General features: G+C 45.6%; 1 protein-coding gene across 2 annotated transcripts in view; it reads left to right on the top strand.

Moving 5' to 3' along the window:
* Nucleotides 1-16,486, top strand: part of BRD7 (bromodomain containing 7) — an 80,064-nt gene that overhangs the window by 25,721 nt on the left and 37,857 nt on the right. For both annotated transcript variants that reach the window (XM_073576177.1, XM_073576176.1), the window contains exons 5-7: nt 13,916-14,060; nt 14,869-14,979; nt 15,054-15,226. In XM_073576177.1, the coding sequence (XP_073432278.1) occupies nt 13,916-14,060; nt 14,869-14,979; nt 15,054-15,226 (429 nt within the window). The remainder of the gene's footprint in view (nt 1-13,915; nt 14,061-14,868; nt 14,980-15,053; nt 15,227-16,486) is intronic.

Below are 16,486 nucleotides of genomic sequence, written 5' to 3'. Positions count from 1 at the left end.
ATAATTAATTTTTTTTTTACTTTATTACAATGTCCCAGGGGGGACATAACTGTCCTGTGACAGATCGCTGATCTGTCACATCACAGATCACTGTGACAGGCGATCTGTCACAGGCACTGCACAGGCTTCCTCATGCCTGCGCTTTGCAGGCACTGAGGAAGCCAGCTTTCTGCAGGCCCCCGGAGGTCCCCGTCGCCATATTGGATCCGGGGACCTGCAGGAAAGGAGTCCCCCGCAGCAGCGCTGCACATTGCGCTGCCGTGGGGGGCTCAGGGAAGCAAGGAGGGAGCCCCATCCCTGCCGATGCTTCCCTTTAACACCCGGTACACCGCGATCGTGTTTGATCGAGGTGTGCAAGGGGTTAACGTGTCGGGGGCGGTCCGTGACCGCCCCTGACACATTGTGCCGGGTGTCAGCTATGATAATTAGCTGACACTCGGCCACGATCAGCGGCGCTCACCACGTGGGCGCCGCTGATCGCGGTGACGTAATATTCCGTCCATGGTAATTAGGTCCAGGGTCACATGGACGGAATATTACGTCAATTGTAGGTAAGGGGTTAAAGTAATGATGGCCACTCGTTTTTCTTTACTCAGCTGCTTTTTTTCTTGCCATAATACAAATTCTAACAGTCTATTCAGTAGGACTATCAGCTGTGTATTCACCAGACTTCTGCACAACACAACTGATGGTCCCAACCTCATTTATAAGGCAAGAAATCCTACTTATTAAACCTGTGAAGTGAAAACCATTTCCAGTGACTACCTCTTGAAGCTCATCAAGAGAATGCCAAGAGTGTGCAAAGCAGAAATCAAAGCAAAAGGTGGTTACTTTGAAGAACCTAGAATATAAGACATACAGTATTTTCAGTTGTTTCACACTTTTTTGTTAATTATATAATTCCACATGTGTTAATTTATTGTTTATTCGGTCGTCCATGACAGCACCACCTGAGAGAGGGGATCCGCCCTTTAGGAACAGGAAACCTACAGATACAAAAGGGTGGCACCTCTCCCATGCATCAGTTGGTTTCCTGTTCCTAGAGGACAGGACTCTCTACAGATCGTCCGTCATGGAATCTTCATTGAATACCCAGGCCGGCTGACCGACCCAGGTAGCGAGGGGGTCTCCTACCTCGGTCAGTGCGGGGTCCCTGGAAGCGCCACGGTGGGGCCGGGTAGGTCACCACGGCAGTGGACGAAGCAGGTGGAGCAGGGGTCCGGTGGATGCCGTCTCCAAAGCCAGCGCCTGGTATGTATGCCCCGGTGCGCTTCCCCAGGCCCGGTCCTTCCGGTCGGTGCTGTCCCCTGGCCGGGCTCATGGCGGCGGGCGGGGGGGGGGGGGGGCTGGCACTCCGGGCAGGGCTGCGCGGCTCCTTCGCGCGCGCTCCCGCAGGGCTCTGTGAGCGGCGGAAGGGGCGGAGCGATAGCGCCGATACCGGAAGTCGGGTGCCGGCCGACCTCCGGCGCGCGCCGCGGGTGCATGCCGGTCCGGGGGTCGCGCGGCGACCCGGCGCAAGGGGGGCCGGAGCATGGGGGAGGGAACGCAAAGCCGGGTGGGTGGTGCTATGGCAGGTTGCCTGCTGACCCGGACAGGAGGCCATATAAGGCAGATGGGGACGCCGCTGGGGTGCTTCTGAAGGCCCCAGCAATGGATACGTTGGAAGCCCCCTTAGTGCAGCAGGACGAAGCGCAGGAGCGGCCGCAGAAACAGGCCAATTCGAGTAGCCAGCAGAAGAAACAGAGACGAACTAGCGACCAGAGCCGCGAAAGTTCCTCCAGAAAGGACCCCCCTGCCTCCCTCCGTGATCCGGTACCTGCCTCATCTGCATGGGTAAGAGATCTCCGTGAATATACCCTGATGCAGTGTTCCCTTATGTTCTTTTTCAGGGGAAGAAGGTTACTGGAAAACAGAAACACAGGGAATGTGCCCTCTGTAGTTCCCCCCTACCAGATGGCCACCCTAAAAAGTTATGCCAGCCATGCATACGGCAGACGGTAGGAGTTATTAAGGACAGGGAGTCCAGGGGTAGATTGTCAGGCCCTTATACTCTCCCCCGTTTATGCAGGTAGCGGAAGAGACACCTGACTTCACTTCAAACCTGAGAGACATGATCAGGGCAGAAATGAAAGCTTTACCTCAAAGAGAACCTTCTAGGAGAAGAGAGGCTAGTGGTTCAGGCTCGGAGGCCTCAGTCGCCCCTGGGAAGGGGGACAATTCCTCGGACTCCTCGGCCTCCTCGTCGTCTTCCTCGGATGAAGACTCTAGCCGGTTCTGCTTCCCCTTAGATCAGATGGACAGATTATTGAAAGCTATACGGTCCACCATGGGGGTAGCGGAAAAAAAACGGGAACTCTCAGCACAGGACATAATGTTCGGGGGGTTGGACCCCAAAAAACGTAAAGCTTTTCCATTGAACGAAAAGGTTCAGAGCCTAATTGATAGAGAATGGAAGAGACCGGAGAAAAGGGGCTCCATGCCACCAGCCTTTAAGCGGAGATACCCCTTTGATAACCCGGTAGTAAACAGATGGGATAAAGCCCCGAAACTAGATGCAGCAGTAGCCAAAGCATCTAAAAAATCCGCCATACCGTTTGACGATATGGCCTCCCTGAAGGATCCGTTAGATAAAAAAGCGGATTCTTTCCTTAAAGGGACATGGGAGATGTCAGCAGGCGCGTTAAGACCAGCGGTAGCTGCCACCTGTACAGCCAGATCTATGATGGTCTGGCTAGATCAGCTAGATTCCGAACTAAGAGATGGAGCTTCAAGATCATCTATTCGGAAAAATTTGCCCATCATTCAAAATGCCGCGGCGTTTTTAGCCGATGCCTCTGCAGACTCTGCAAGAATGGCGGCTAAAGCCGCAGGTCTGTCTAATGCAGCGCGAAGAGCGCTCTGGTTAAAATGCTGGCCAGGAGATATTCAAGCCCGGTCCCGTCTCTGTTCCATTCCCTGCAAGGGGGAGTACCTATTCGGCCCCGTCTTGGACGAATTGTTGGAGAAAGCTGGAGATGACAAAAAGAAATTTCCCAGTCTCCCGAACCCCTCTTACAGACGTCCCTTTGCCAGGAAAGGATTTTTCCGGAGAAGGCCGTCCAGAGATCAGGGCAGATGGGATGACAAAAAAAGGAAAGGTACAGGATTCATGTTTGGGGGAGGGCGCCAGGAAGGTCCAGCTCGGGATACGAAGAAGCCGCCCCAATGACTAGTTGCCCCAGTAGGAGGGAGACTAGCTGCCTTCTACCCATCCTGGTCTCTGATCTCCAATAGCAGCTGGATATTGGGGATAATAGCCGTGGGACTACGACTAGAGTTTTCTAGGGTTCCCCTTGATCAATTTAAAATCACCCCACTCAGGTCGTCTGCTGCAGAACAAGCTGCCCTGGAAGCCGAGGTTCATAACCTGTGCGCTAAGAAAGTCCTGATAGAGGTTCCAGAGGAAGAATGGGGGAAGGGATTCTACTCCCCTCTGTTCCTGGTCCGCAAACCGGACAGCTCCTTTAGGACAATAATTAACCTTAAGGCCCTCAACAAGTTTTTGGTCATACGTCCCTTTAAAATGGAAACGATTAAGCCTGCAATAAAATTGCTGTTCCAAAACTGCTTCATGGTGGTGTTAGATCTAAAAGACGCATACTACCATATACCCATCCATGCAGGCCATCAGCGGTTCCTCAGTTGGATGGGTCAATTCGACATTTCCAATATGCGGCCCTCCCTTTTGGAGTGGCAGTCGCTTCCCGAGTATTTACTAAAGTAATAGCGGAGGTCATGGCCCATCTACGTGAATCGAACATTCTGGTGATTCCCTACCTGGACGATTTTCTTATTGTAGATAAAACGGCGAACCATTGTTTACAACAGCTACAAAAGGCAATGTCTGCCCTAGAACGGTTAGGATGGTTGCTGAACGTCAAAAAGTCCCGGTTGCAGCCAATGAAAGTCCAACAATTTCTGGGCCTAACCCTGGATTCTGAAAAACAGGAATGCCGTCTGCCTCCGGACAAGCTTGTTCGCCTCCATTATCAGATCCTGAACGCCTCCAATAACCCCACCATGTCCCTCAGAAAAGCCATGTCCCTTCTAGGCTCTCTTTCAGCCTGTATCCCGGCAGTCCAGTGGGCCCAGTTTCATGCAAGGAAACTACAGAGCGAGGTCTTATTACATCAAAAAGTCCTTGGAGGTTACTTGGAGGGTCAGCTAACCTTATCCCGTGACACAAGGGAGTCCCTAGAGTGGTGGTTAGACAAAGATAACTTATCAAAAGGGGTACCCTGGGAGTATAACGTAACCCGCATAGTCACCACGGATGCTAGTCCTTACGGTTGGGGAGCTCATATGGGTGAAATTTTAGTCCAGGACCAATGGCAACATCATCAGTTAAGAATGTCATCTAACCTAAAAGAATTGACAGCGGTAGAACAGGCGGCTAAAAAGCTTGTGTACCTACAGGGCCATCACGTGCGAGTGTTCTCCGACAATCGGGTCACCGCGGCATACATCAATCACCAAGGCGGGACCCGTTCCAGACCCCTGATGTTTGTAGCAGAGCGGTTGTTCCAGCTAGCAGAACAATACTTCCTATCTTTAACAGCATTGCATATAAAAGGAAAAGACAACATCACGGCAGACTTTTTAAGCCGCAATCGGCTAAAGCAAGGGGAATGGTCTTTAAACACCTCCATATTCAATCTGATTGTTCAAAAGTGGGGATATCCAGAGGTAGACCTATTCGCCACCAGAGACAACACGCAATTGAAACAATTCTGCTCCCTGAATCCCAGAGAAAATCCTCTGGCGGTAGATGCCTTCCTGATAAACTGGAACTTCAAACTAGCCTACGCCTTCCCTCCCCTATCTCTTCTACCCCTGGTGATGAGGAAAATCAGGAAAGACAGAGCGAGGGTTATAGTCATCGCTCCATTTTGGCCCAGGAGAGCATGGTTCTCATGCCTCAGGACCATGTCGGTGTCCGATCCTTGGGTTCTGCCGGACATCCCGGATCTCCTGTCCCAGGGCCCAGTCTTCCATCCTCAGGTGGCTGTCCTTCATCTGACGGCGTGGAGTTTGAACGGTCATTATTAGAAGAGAAGGGTTTCTCCGCAGACCTAATTAACACCCTACTTAAGAGTAGGAAAATCATTACCACCAAAATTTACGTTAGAATTTGGAAAAAATTCCTTCAAAACTCAGAAGTAATCGCTGGGGATTCAGCACCTATAATGCAGATATTAGAGTTCCTACAAAAAGGTCTAGACATGGGACTCTCTACCAGTACCCTTAAAGTACAAGTGTCAGCCTTGGGGGCTCTGTTTAGCTGTAACATTGCTGGTAATTATTGGATAAGCAGATTCATTAAGGCAGCAGGTAGATCCAGGCCAATAATGAAGGATAGGTTTATGCCGTGGGACTTGAACCTAGTCCTCACTGCTATGACAGAGACTCCATTCGAACCTATCTCGTCGGCTTCCCTAAAAAACCTGTCCCTCAAGGTAGCCTTCCTGGTAGCTCTAACATCAGCTCGCAGAATAAGCGATATTCAGGCCTTATCTAGGTGTCCTCCTTATTTACAGTTTAAAGAGGATAGGGTAATACTTAGACCTGATCCAGCGTACTTGCCAAAGGTAGTTTCTAGTTTCCATAGGACACAGGAGATAGTTCTGCCATCCTTCCTCCCTAATCCAACTAACGAAAAAGAAAGGAAACTACACACCCTGGATCTCAGGAGAGGCCTCATAGAATATCTGTCAGTCACCGATCCCTGGAAGAAAGATAATGCCCTATTTATCTCTCATCAAGGCCCCAGGAAAGGTTGTAGAGCATCAAAAAATACACTAGCCAGATGGATTAGAGAGGCGATTGCAATAGCATACACATCAAAGGGCAGGTCGCCACCCGGAAAGCTGAGGGCGCATTCTACCAGGGCAATGGCAACCTCATGGGCCGAAAGATCAGAAGTCTCCATCGACCAGATATGTAAGGCGGCCACTTGGTCCTCTCCGAGCACCTTTTATAGTCATTATAGGCTAGACTTGGGTGCTTCTGCAGACCTCTCTTTTGGTATAAGGGTGCTGCAGGCTGTAGTCCCTCCCTAAAGCTGATATTACTCTCTGTAAATCTCTCAGGTGGTGCTGTCATGGACGACCGAATAAAGTCTTAGTTACTCACCGGTTAACGGTATTTTTCGGAGTCCATGACAGCACCCGTATATTCCCTCCCTTATAGTTTAATTGGGGTGTGCACGTCTTTTTTCTTGCATATGCTCACTGGTGATAAAAGTTATAATTGTAAAGAATACTGTACATAAATCATGCATTAACCTTGGAAGTCCTCTTGTGCTCTGTAATCCAACTGATGCGTGGGAGAGGTGCCACCCTTTTGTATCTGTAGGTTTCCTGTTCCTAAAGGGCGGATCCCCTCTCTCAGGTGGTGCTGTCATGGACTCCGAAAAATACCGTTAACCGGTGAGTAACTAAGACTTTTGATGCCTTCAGAGTGAATCTACAATTTTCATAGTCATGAAAATAAAGAAAACGCTTTGATTGAGAAGGTGTCCAAACTTTTAGTCTGTACTGTGTGTGTGTGTGTGTGTGTGTGTGTGTGTGTGTGTATATATGTGTGTGTGTGTGTGTATATGTGTATATATATACACACACACACACACTATGACTTATCTCGGCTAAGACAAAGCCTAGAGCCTCAGGCTACATTCACACTATGGGCGTGGCCAGGATCAAACCTGGGGGGGGGGGGGGCAAAATCTCATACTGTTCCGCAGAATTTCATACTGCACACCTCAGCTGCTGCAGAACCTCATACTTCACACCCCTACACTTGAAAATAAAGCCTGCACCTTAAGAAGATGTGGTGAATGCAGTCTATTTATTCCAACTATCAGTTGATGTTACTGAAGATGAGCAGTGCCTGTCCTGGGCCTCCTTTTGGGCAGCTATGAGGTGTCCCTGACTAATGCTAAAAAGAAGGAGTGTTAGTCTGTGTGCTACCCGGTTTTCATTCTTTTTGGTACAGATACGATATGGATAGACAGATATGGATAAATGGATAGATAGAGCAGATTTCTAATCTGCTTCTGATATTGAAAACATTATCTATGAGCTCAAAAACCTTTCAGGTGATGCAGTTTTTTAAAAAGCTGATCTGGTTTTGCAACTGAAAAACGTATCCTCAAAAAACGCAGGAAAAACGCTGTGTGTGAATGTAGCCTTAGATCAGGAATAGTCATTTATAGGACATTTCATAACTTTCCCAAATTCCTATGAAAAAATATTCAGCACATTCTGCATTGAACTACTGTACCCAATTTATTATATATTTTAGGAGTCGGTCCATTTTATACCAACTCCACCAAAATGAGCACCGACTCCGACTCCACAGCCCTGGTGGCGTCATTGGTCGTGAAGGGGTTAAGGATTGATAATAAAACATTCCAAACTGACGAGAAATTGTATTTTACAGGAAAAGCATTTTTTTTTTTTTTTTACAGTATAATGACTTGTATATAAGGCAACTTTTAAAAGGATTTCAGAAATAATTTATACCAAAATTATTTTTGTTATTTAAAAAATAAAGGTTTGATCCACCCTGTATTAGACATAAAGGAGGCTCCATGCACATTCTGTTAATTGTCCTGTATTGGTCTCCTAGACTTATAAAGGATATGCACTTTTAAGGGTTATATACCAAGGAAATGTACAGACCAACCACGGAATAGTCTATGGGTGAGAAAAATAATACCGATAAAATTCTGAAAGTTTTTGAATGGTTATATACCAGCGAAATGTAACCAGTAACATGTAATACTGCATGGCTGAGAAATGTAACGCAGCAAAATTTTTAAACTTTATTATTTTTTGTTTGTTTGTGTTAGTCTTATTTATCTGAAAAGTACCCCAGAACACGGAATAGTTTATGGGTAAGAAACTTGAAGAAACGAGCAAAATTTTCAAACACTTTTTTTCTATTGTTATATACCACCAAACTGGGACACAAAGCACGCAATACTGTATGGATGAGTAATCTAATTCTGAAATATTTTTCTACACTTTTTGTATGTTTTACATACCACCGTTATGCAACAATAAGGCTAAGTTCACACGTTGCGGAAGTTACCGCGGGAATTCCGGAATTCCATTCTGCGGGAAAATCTCATTTGAAATTCCTGCGATTTTTCACAAGGAAAAACTAGCGATTTGCAAACGTAATTAGCTTGCAGAATGCTAGTGTTTTCCAAGCGATATGTAGCATCGCTTGGAGAACTAATTGACAGGTTGGTCACACTCGTCAAACAATAGTGTTTGACTAGTGTGACCAACTTTTTACTATTGAGGCTGCCTATGCAGCTTCAGTAGTAAAAAGATCTAATGTTAAAAATAATTAAAAATAAAAAAAAAAATCTGGTTATATTCACCTTCCGATGTCCCTCGCAGCGTCCCCATGGCTTCGCGATGCTCCGGCAGGTCCCGTTCCCAGTGATGCATTGCGACAATGACCTTTGATGGCGTAGTGGTCTCGCGAGACTGCAACGTCAGCAACGGTCATTATCGCAATGCATCGCTGAAGCCCGGGAAGGCTGCGAGGTACATCGGAAGGTGACTATAACACGATTTTTTTTTTTTTTTTTTAAATTCTATTTTTTACAGGGATATGGTACCCGGAAGACAGTCTCCTCTCCTCCGGACCGTGGGTACCATCCGCAAATGTTCTGCTTACTTTTCGCATGGTGGGCACAGCCACATGCAGAAAGTAAGCGGAACAATGCAATCCTATGTGGGCGGAATCGCCGCAATTCTGCAAAATAATGAGCATGCTGCGTATTTTTCCGCGATGCGATTCCGCCGCGGGAAAATCCGCAGCATTAGCACAGCATTGCGGAATCCCATAGGATTGCATGGGGTGCTGTTTTTTTGCATCTTTGCGGCAAAATCGCACGTTAGAAACTGCCACGAAAACGCGAAAAAACCGCAACATGTGAACGCAGCCTAACTGTGTTGTACGGATGAGTTGTTGAATCCATAGCATTTTGAACAAAATATTTTGAAAGTGTAGTTGATGTAATTATACAGTATTAAAGGCTTTGCAGAAAGTGCTAAGCCAGGCATAAATGATTTTCAGGTCATCCATAGACTCCTGAAAGGCAACAACTGGTAGGCCTCATTGAAATATTGAATATTACAAACCTTTTACGTGGTGCAGTCATCTGGTGGTGTCGAAAAGTGTGGGCTAATCCAGGCTTTGTTCATTTTTATGAGAATGAGCATGTCTGCATTCTCTGACAGGTGAAAGCACCTGTTTGTTATGACCCCACCCAGCGGCACTAAAAACCCGCTCAGACATGATGCTAGCGGCAGGGCAGCACAACACCTCCAAGGCATAGAGGGACCACTCATGCCAGGTGTCCAGCTTTGAGACCCAATAGGTGAGTCGCAGAGGAATTAGAGGGTATGCTCATTTGGTCGGCCAAGTATTGCTTGACCATCTTTAATAACGTTTCCCTCCTTTTCACAAATACCCTGTCATCAGGCCCTGGGCCGGTGTCATGAAATTGGCCCACACCTTCAACAGTGTACCCCTGCCTCTGCTGTGTCTCCCTGGTGTCTGATGAAATAATAAATCTTATGGTGGCCCAGACAAACCTGTATGCCCATCAATTTTTTCACCCAAAATCCCACGTCATCATACGCCAGATGGACCCCTGTAACTGCAGCAGAAATTATGACATTTTGGGGAATTGTGCTGCATATGGGCATAATCCGAATACCGAAGCTTCGGCAATACTGGAGTACACCGGTATTCCTCATGGCCATGAAAAGGACACAATTTGAAGCGATCCATAAGTTTTTGCATTATAGTGATAATGCACAGAGTCCTCAACGAGACGATCCAAACTTTGATCATCTATATAAAATTCGGCCAGTGGTTGACCACTTCAGCAGAAAATTTGCTCAGGCGTACACACCCCATAGGGATATAGCTATTGATGAATCTCTGGTTCATTTCAAAGGGAGGCTAAAATTACGACAATACCTGCTCAGTAAAATTAACCCGCCTGAATGCCCCCTGTCCTGGGGGTGAGTGGGAAAATTGTGTGGGAATTGCTGCACCCACTGCTGGATAAGGGTTATCACCTGTACATTGATAACTTTTACACCAGCATCCTGCTCTTCAAGACCCTCTCTGCCAGAGGTACATCTGCATGTGGCACCGTGCGAAAAAATCAGCGAGACCTCCCTAAGCCGCTAATTGGGAGACTAAATGCTGGTGGTCAAGTATATGGACAAAAGGGATGTCCTGACCTTGACCACTATGCACTGTGATAACAGCTCCCTTGTCACTGTTTGTGGGACCACAACACAAGTCCCAAAGCCAGATTGTGTCTTTTATTACAATCGATACATGGGAGTGTAGATCTCTCAGATCAGGTCCTCCAACCATACAGTGCCATTCGAAAAACCAAAGTATGTCAGAGAAAAGAGGGAGACACAAAAGCGCTAATAGGGTCTTATCAAACGTTAAATAGAGTTGCCCACCAAGAAAGCTACTCACCTGGTGAGAGTGAAGGAAAGACATATATTAATGGCGGCTGGTGCAGATCCACAGGTCAGTGCAGGTTCTGGTTGAAGCATACACTTAGGTAGGAAGGATCATCCCTGCGCTGCTGCAAGAAGAATTCCAAATATTGTAGAGGTTTTAGCGTGGTTTATTCTACGCGTTTCAGGGTTCAGGTGACCCCTTCATCAGGACATACCACAAATATTGTACAAGAGCCATAGGCATACAGGGTTTAAGTACACATCAGCATTTGAAAACGACGCCCAATGGCTCAGATGACACCCAGTGTCAAAGTTCAGGCTCATCAGAAAGCTCACATGACAAGATTAAAAGTCATCAGAGAAATACAAATTAATATCTTACACGTTTAACCTTATTTTTTGTTTGTAGGATAACAAAGTTGAAAAAGAGAGAGAAAAAAAATGTGTAGAGTATGTTCCAAGAGGAGAATCTGAAAGGACCCAGTTTAAACCTGGCCTTTCCATTAAGGATTGCTTCAACGCGTACCACACGTCCACAAATTAATAAAGTTAGTTTATACCCTGTTGACACGACACACTTTTATAATCTGATGCACCTCCTATATCTTGCACATAACACCACATTATAAATTCATACACCAGTAAAACCAAAAGCATTATAATCATTACTATAAAACTTTGCCGCTAGATAAATTCCTTCAGGGGTCTAGTTTCCAAAATGGGGTCATTTGTGGGGAATTTCCACTGTTTAGGGACATCTGGGGCTCTCCAAAGGCAACATGATGCCCGCAGACCATTCCATCAACGTCTGCAATCCAAAACGTCACTTCCTCCTTTCTGAGCCCCGCCGTGCGCCCAAACAGTGGTTTTCCCCCACGTATCGACGTACTCAGGAGAAATTGCACAACTTTAGCGGTCCATTTTCTCCTTTTACACTTGTGAAAATAAAAAAAAAATTGCTGAAAGATCTTTTTTGGGGGAAAAATGTGTTTGTTTGTTTTTTTGTTTTGTTTTGTTTTTTTTTTTTCATGGCTCTGTGATCTAAACTTCTGTGAAGCACCTGGGAGTTCAAAGTGCTCACCACACAGCAAGATAAGTTCCATGAAGGGTCTAGTTTCTAAAATGAGGTCACTTCTGGGGGTGTTTCCAATGTTTAGGCACATCAGAGGCTTTTCAAACACGACATGGCGTCTACTCTCAATTCCAGCCAATTTTCCGTTGAAAAAGTGAAAAGGCGCTCCTTCCCTTCCGAGCTCTGCCATGCGCCCAAACAGTGGTTTTCTCCCACATATGGGGTATCTGTGTACTCAGGAGAAATTACACAACAACTTTAGCAGTCCATTTTCTCCTTTGACCCTTGTGGAAAAAAATTTGCCAAATGATCATTTTTGTGACTAAAAAGTTAAATGTTCATTTTTTCCTTCCACGTTCCTTCTGCTCCTGTGAAGCACCTGAAGGGTTAATACACTTCTTATATGTGGTTTTGAGCACCTAGAGGGGTGCAGTTTTTAGAATGGTGTCACTTTTGGGTATTTTCTGTCATATAGGCCCCCCCAAAGTGACTTCAAATGTGATGTAGTCCCTAAAAATAAAAAAATTGGCTTTGTAAAATTTTGAAAAAAATGAGAAATTGCTCGTCAACTTTAACCCTTATAACTCCCTAACAAAAAAAAAATTGTTTCCAAAATTGTGCTGATGTATAACAGACATGTGGGAAATGTTATTTATTAAGTATTTTGTGTGATATGACTGATTTATAAAAGTTTGAAAATTGGGAAATTTTCTAAATTTTTGCCAAATTTCCATTTTTTTCACAAATAAACGCAAGTCCTATCGAATAAATTTTACCGACATCATAAAGTACAGTATGTCACAAGAAAACAGACTCCGAGTCAATGGGATCTGTTGAAGCATTCTAGAGTCATTACCTCATAAAGTTACAGTTGTCAGAATTGTAAAAATTGGCCAGGTCATTGAGGTGAAAATGGGCTTCGTCTCAAAGGGGTTAAAGTATGTAATACTTGATGGATCAAAATATATTCAGTTTTTCCAGCACCAACAAAAAAAAAACTGCAGCTACATATTTGCCAACGGGGACTGCACAATCCTAATCCCTGATAGACTGGATTCTGTCACTCTCCCTACTCCTGCGACTCTCCCTTCCTCCCTAGGCTGAATGCAGATTGTATGTGATACAAACGATTAGCCCTTAGAAGGGCTGGTTGTATGACGGCTCAGCTTCAGCACCAGTATCTGCACTACAGGCCGCTGATTCGTTAGACTGTGCACACACAGGCCTAGACAAGCACTCTCTCCCCCAATACGAAGAGTCACAGAGCTGTGCAATGGCGTCAGTGCCGAGCGATGCCTGTCCTTTTATAACCTCTGCTAATGTTACACAGCCTGCCAGTCACAGTAAATCCACAACCAAGATGGCTACAGCATTAGTGACTGACTCACAGGCCATCCCCGCATGCTTATTGGCTGCGTAACAGGCACCAAAGATGCGATGCAGGGATTTGAGTTTTACATCGAGCACCGCCTGTTACTCGCCGAGTATCGAGCACGGTGATATTCGAGTGTTGACAGAGTATCACTGAGCATGTTCACTCATCCCTAATAAAGATATAAAGAGGACTTCATAGTATTTTCTGAACACTACTGAATTCTGTAGACCAGCAAACTGCCTAAACTTCTGCTTTTATAGAAGTGATCACTCTTACTGCTGACTAGAGATGGGCGAACCCGAACAGTGAAGTTCTGCATCCATACCGAACATCTATTCTTCTGGCACAGACACCAAACACGGACTTCACCAGGAAGTCCGTGTTACAGTTCGGTGTGACAAGCACTGCTTCTGATCGGCGGTAAAATCATTAACGCCGGTCAGAGAACAGTGGTTCCCACGCTGTCAAATAACAGCGTGAGCCCGCAACTGTGATCGGAGGTAAAAAGTTTACCTCCGGTCACTGACGTCAGCTGATGGAACTATTGCTGCCGCTAATAATTAAAAAATACGGTGTAGGGACCCTTCTATTCTTGATAACCAGCCTTACTAAGGCTGACAGCTGAGGCTGGCATTTTGACTCGCGTGGTCTATGGACCAGAGCCCTGTAAATTGATTTGGTCATTTCTAGTCCTGATATATAAAATCATGGCATTCAAAGCGGATGTAACTTAACTTTTCTCTTGACTTTCATCTGTGAAGAGGTGGTATCTTGTAGTCCCTGGAGTATCGCTTTGGTGTGCATCTCTGCCAATCCTCATTACCTTTTGAGTCATCAAGGACTTGTAAAATCATCATTTAATGTTTATATTATCCATATTTTAGTTACTTGTCTGTGTATCTTTGCAATTTCCAGAAAGGACCCCAGCTCTTTTTTTGCATTCCCTGTTACGGACTTCATTGCACCTGGATATTCCATGATTATTAAGAACCCGATGGACTTCAGTACAATGAAGGAGAAGATTAGGAGCGGAGAGTTTGAATCCATAGAAGAACTTAAGGTATGACAACGATCAGCCATAGCATCTTACTGTGAAGACCACCGAGCCTCTGTGTATGGAAGGATTTACACCGGGTTTCAGCTCTGCAGGACCTGCTGTTCTCCACCTATTTGCCAAAAAAAAAATACAAAAGAAAATATGAATTTAAATCTCTTCGAAACTCTGGCAGAGACTAATCTCTGCACGTTTTTCCATTGACCACAAAGCCTTCTACTAGACTCACATTTCCTGTTTAGTACAGAAGACTTCAGTAGTCTATCATCAAAGACGCGATGATCAGGAAAGCCGGCACCTCTGTATACAGATCATACAGGAGCCACCATTCGCAGTAGGTGATGTTAACGTTCGCTGCTTCCCTGTACAATGACTTATTCTATTGCTGCTAATGTCAAAGTGCCTGCTCAAGAACAGAAATACAGGAGGTAGGAGTCTAGTAAAGTACGGATAGTGGGATCGGGAAAAAAGTAACGCAGTAAATATATGCACTCAATAATGGACAAGGGACACAAATGCTGACGGATAGTGATGGTCAACAGTTGCATGCAGTTAGACTTTTACAGTCTGCATTTTTTTTTTTTTTTTTTACGAAAAGACTGACAATAGATGTCACGCCATCCGCCACCCTCTCGTGGTTCTGTCTTGCCCGGGAACTTGATCTGATATTGCAACTCTGCTCTGAAAGTTAAGGCTTAGTGGAGATACGGGCACAGCCCTTGAATAAGGTGTCGTAAGTGTCCCCGCTCTTTAGATCTACCAGCACCTTTATTAGCTGACATTTTACATTAACGCCCATTTCTTCTCCTCTTAGGAAGCTTTCAAACAAATTTGCCACAATGCGATGATTTACAACAAGCCGGGAACCATTTACTTCAAGGCTGCCAAAAAATTGCTGAACTCCGGAATGAAAATCCTCAGTCAGGTAAGAAGTGTATTTTTCCGGAGCGTGGGTAATAGTGTAGCCATATAACCATCCATCTGCTCCGGCTGTTACAGGAGAGGATACAGAGCCTGAAGCAGAGCATCGAGTTCATGGCAGATCTTCAGTGCAGCGGGAAGGACAAGGGAGACTCGCAGGGTAATCCCGAGGTGGCAGAAGCGCTGGCGGAGCAATCGATGGACCCCAGTGATATAAAGGCATTACGAAGTCCTTCCAAAGACCTGAAAAGGTATGTGTGACTTAGATGGTATCATACACTGTCATACGTAGTTATGTTTGTATCAAGGTTGTGTAAAACACTTATTTGGTAAATGGAATGTCCGGGCGATTTTTTTTTTTTTTAGCCAGTTTTTGTTTCTCGGTCACTTTATTGGGAGACGAAGGATCATGGGTTTATAGGCTGCCGCCTGGAGGCTGTAAGGCTATCTGCCCACGTAGCGATTCCAAAGCAGAATAAACCTGAGCAGAATCGCACACCCTGCTCCCGGGAAAACGCATGCGTTTTTTGACTCGCGTTTGTCAAGCGTTTTTGCATGCGTTTTCCTAAGCGTTTTTGCCCATATAAGTGATGATATGCGGAATCGCGTGTGATTCCGCAAAATGAATGAACATGCTGTGTTTTTAATCGCTAAGCGTTTCCACATCGGTTAAAAATGCACCATTGGCCATCAATTGGATGCTTTCCTTAAGCGTTTCTGCAGCAGAATCGCTTGTCTAAAAGCGCTGCAGAAACGCTTAAAAACGCTACGTGGGCACACAGCCTAAAAGTACATCCTAGAGAAAATCCGACTCCTCCCTATTAGGCTACACCTCGGCAGCTGACACCTAGATATTCAGGACGCCGTATAGTTCTCTCCTTTCCTGATTATCAGTGATCTCTGTCCATTTTGGCTTTCCAGTAGGGTGTTTTGTTTTGTTTTTTTCACCCCCTTTAGTGAGGCTCCGAGGGGGGCGCTCTCGTCTTGCTCTCTTCTCCCACGCAGAGTGGTATAGCATTTGTCCGCCTCATTTATTCTTGGGCTACGGTCACACGAGTGTAGATTCCTTCATGCGAGAGTCTCTGATTATGTAAGTGACACGCCAATCACCATAGCGTGATCCGATTCTCTTGGATGACAGAATCATAGCACGAGTGATGAGAAGATGGCAAAATTTCTCCATTCTGTGCTCCATAGAAATTGGATTACACTCTGATGTCCTCCAACTGCAGTCTGATGTTTTCACACACCCATAGACTTGAATGGGTGAGTGGCATCCGACTGTAACAGGGTCTATCCAGGCTGGGGTACCTCTTTCAGTACCACCCCGTGTTTTCGAAGGTCCGCTCTGCGTTGGCTGGAGACTGAATGAATGACGCTGGCTGGAATGCCTTGGTTACATGGGCGCATATAAAAGATCACTGCTTCTCCACATATTTCCAGTCTGACAACACTTTACTCACAGGACACAGAATATATCACACAGATACAGAGGGCAGGCCAATAGAAAA

Source organism: Dendrobates tinctorius, unplaced genomic scaffold, assembly GCF_039654945.1.
Source record: "Dendrobates tinctorius isolate UK_male_01 unplaced genomic scaffold, ASM3965494v1 ptg000047l, whole genome shotgun sequence".
In the NCBI taxonomy this organism is placed as follows: Eukaryota; Metazoa; Chordata; class Amphibia; order Anura; family Dendrobatidae; genus Dendrobates; species Dendrobates tinctorius.
The sequence above is the reverse complement of the archived record's forward strand: the minus strand, read 5'-3'. Positions and strand labels throughout refer to the sequence as shown.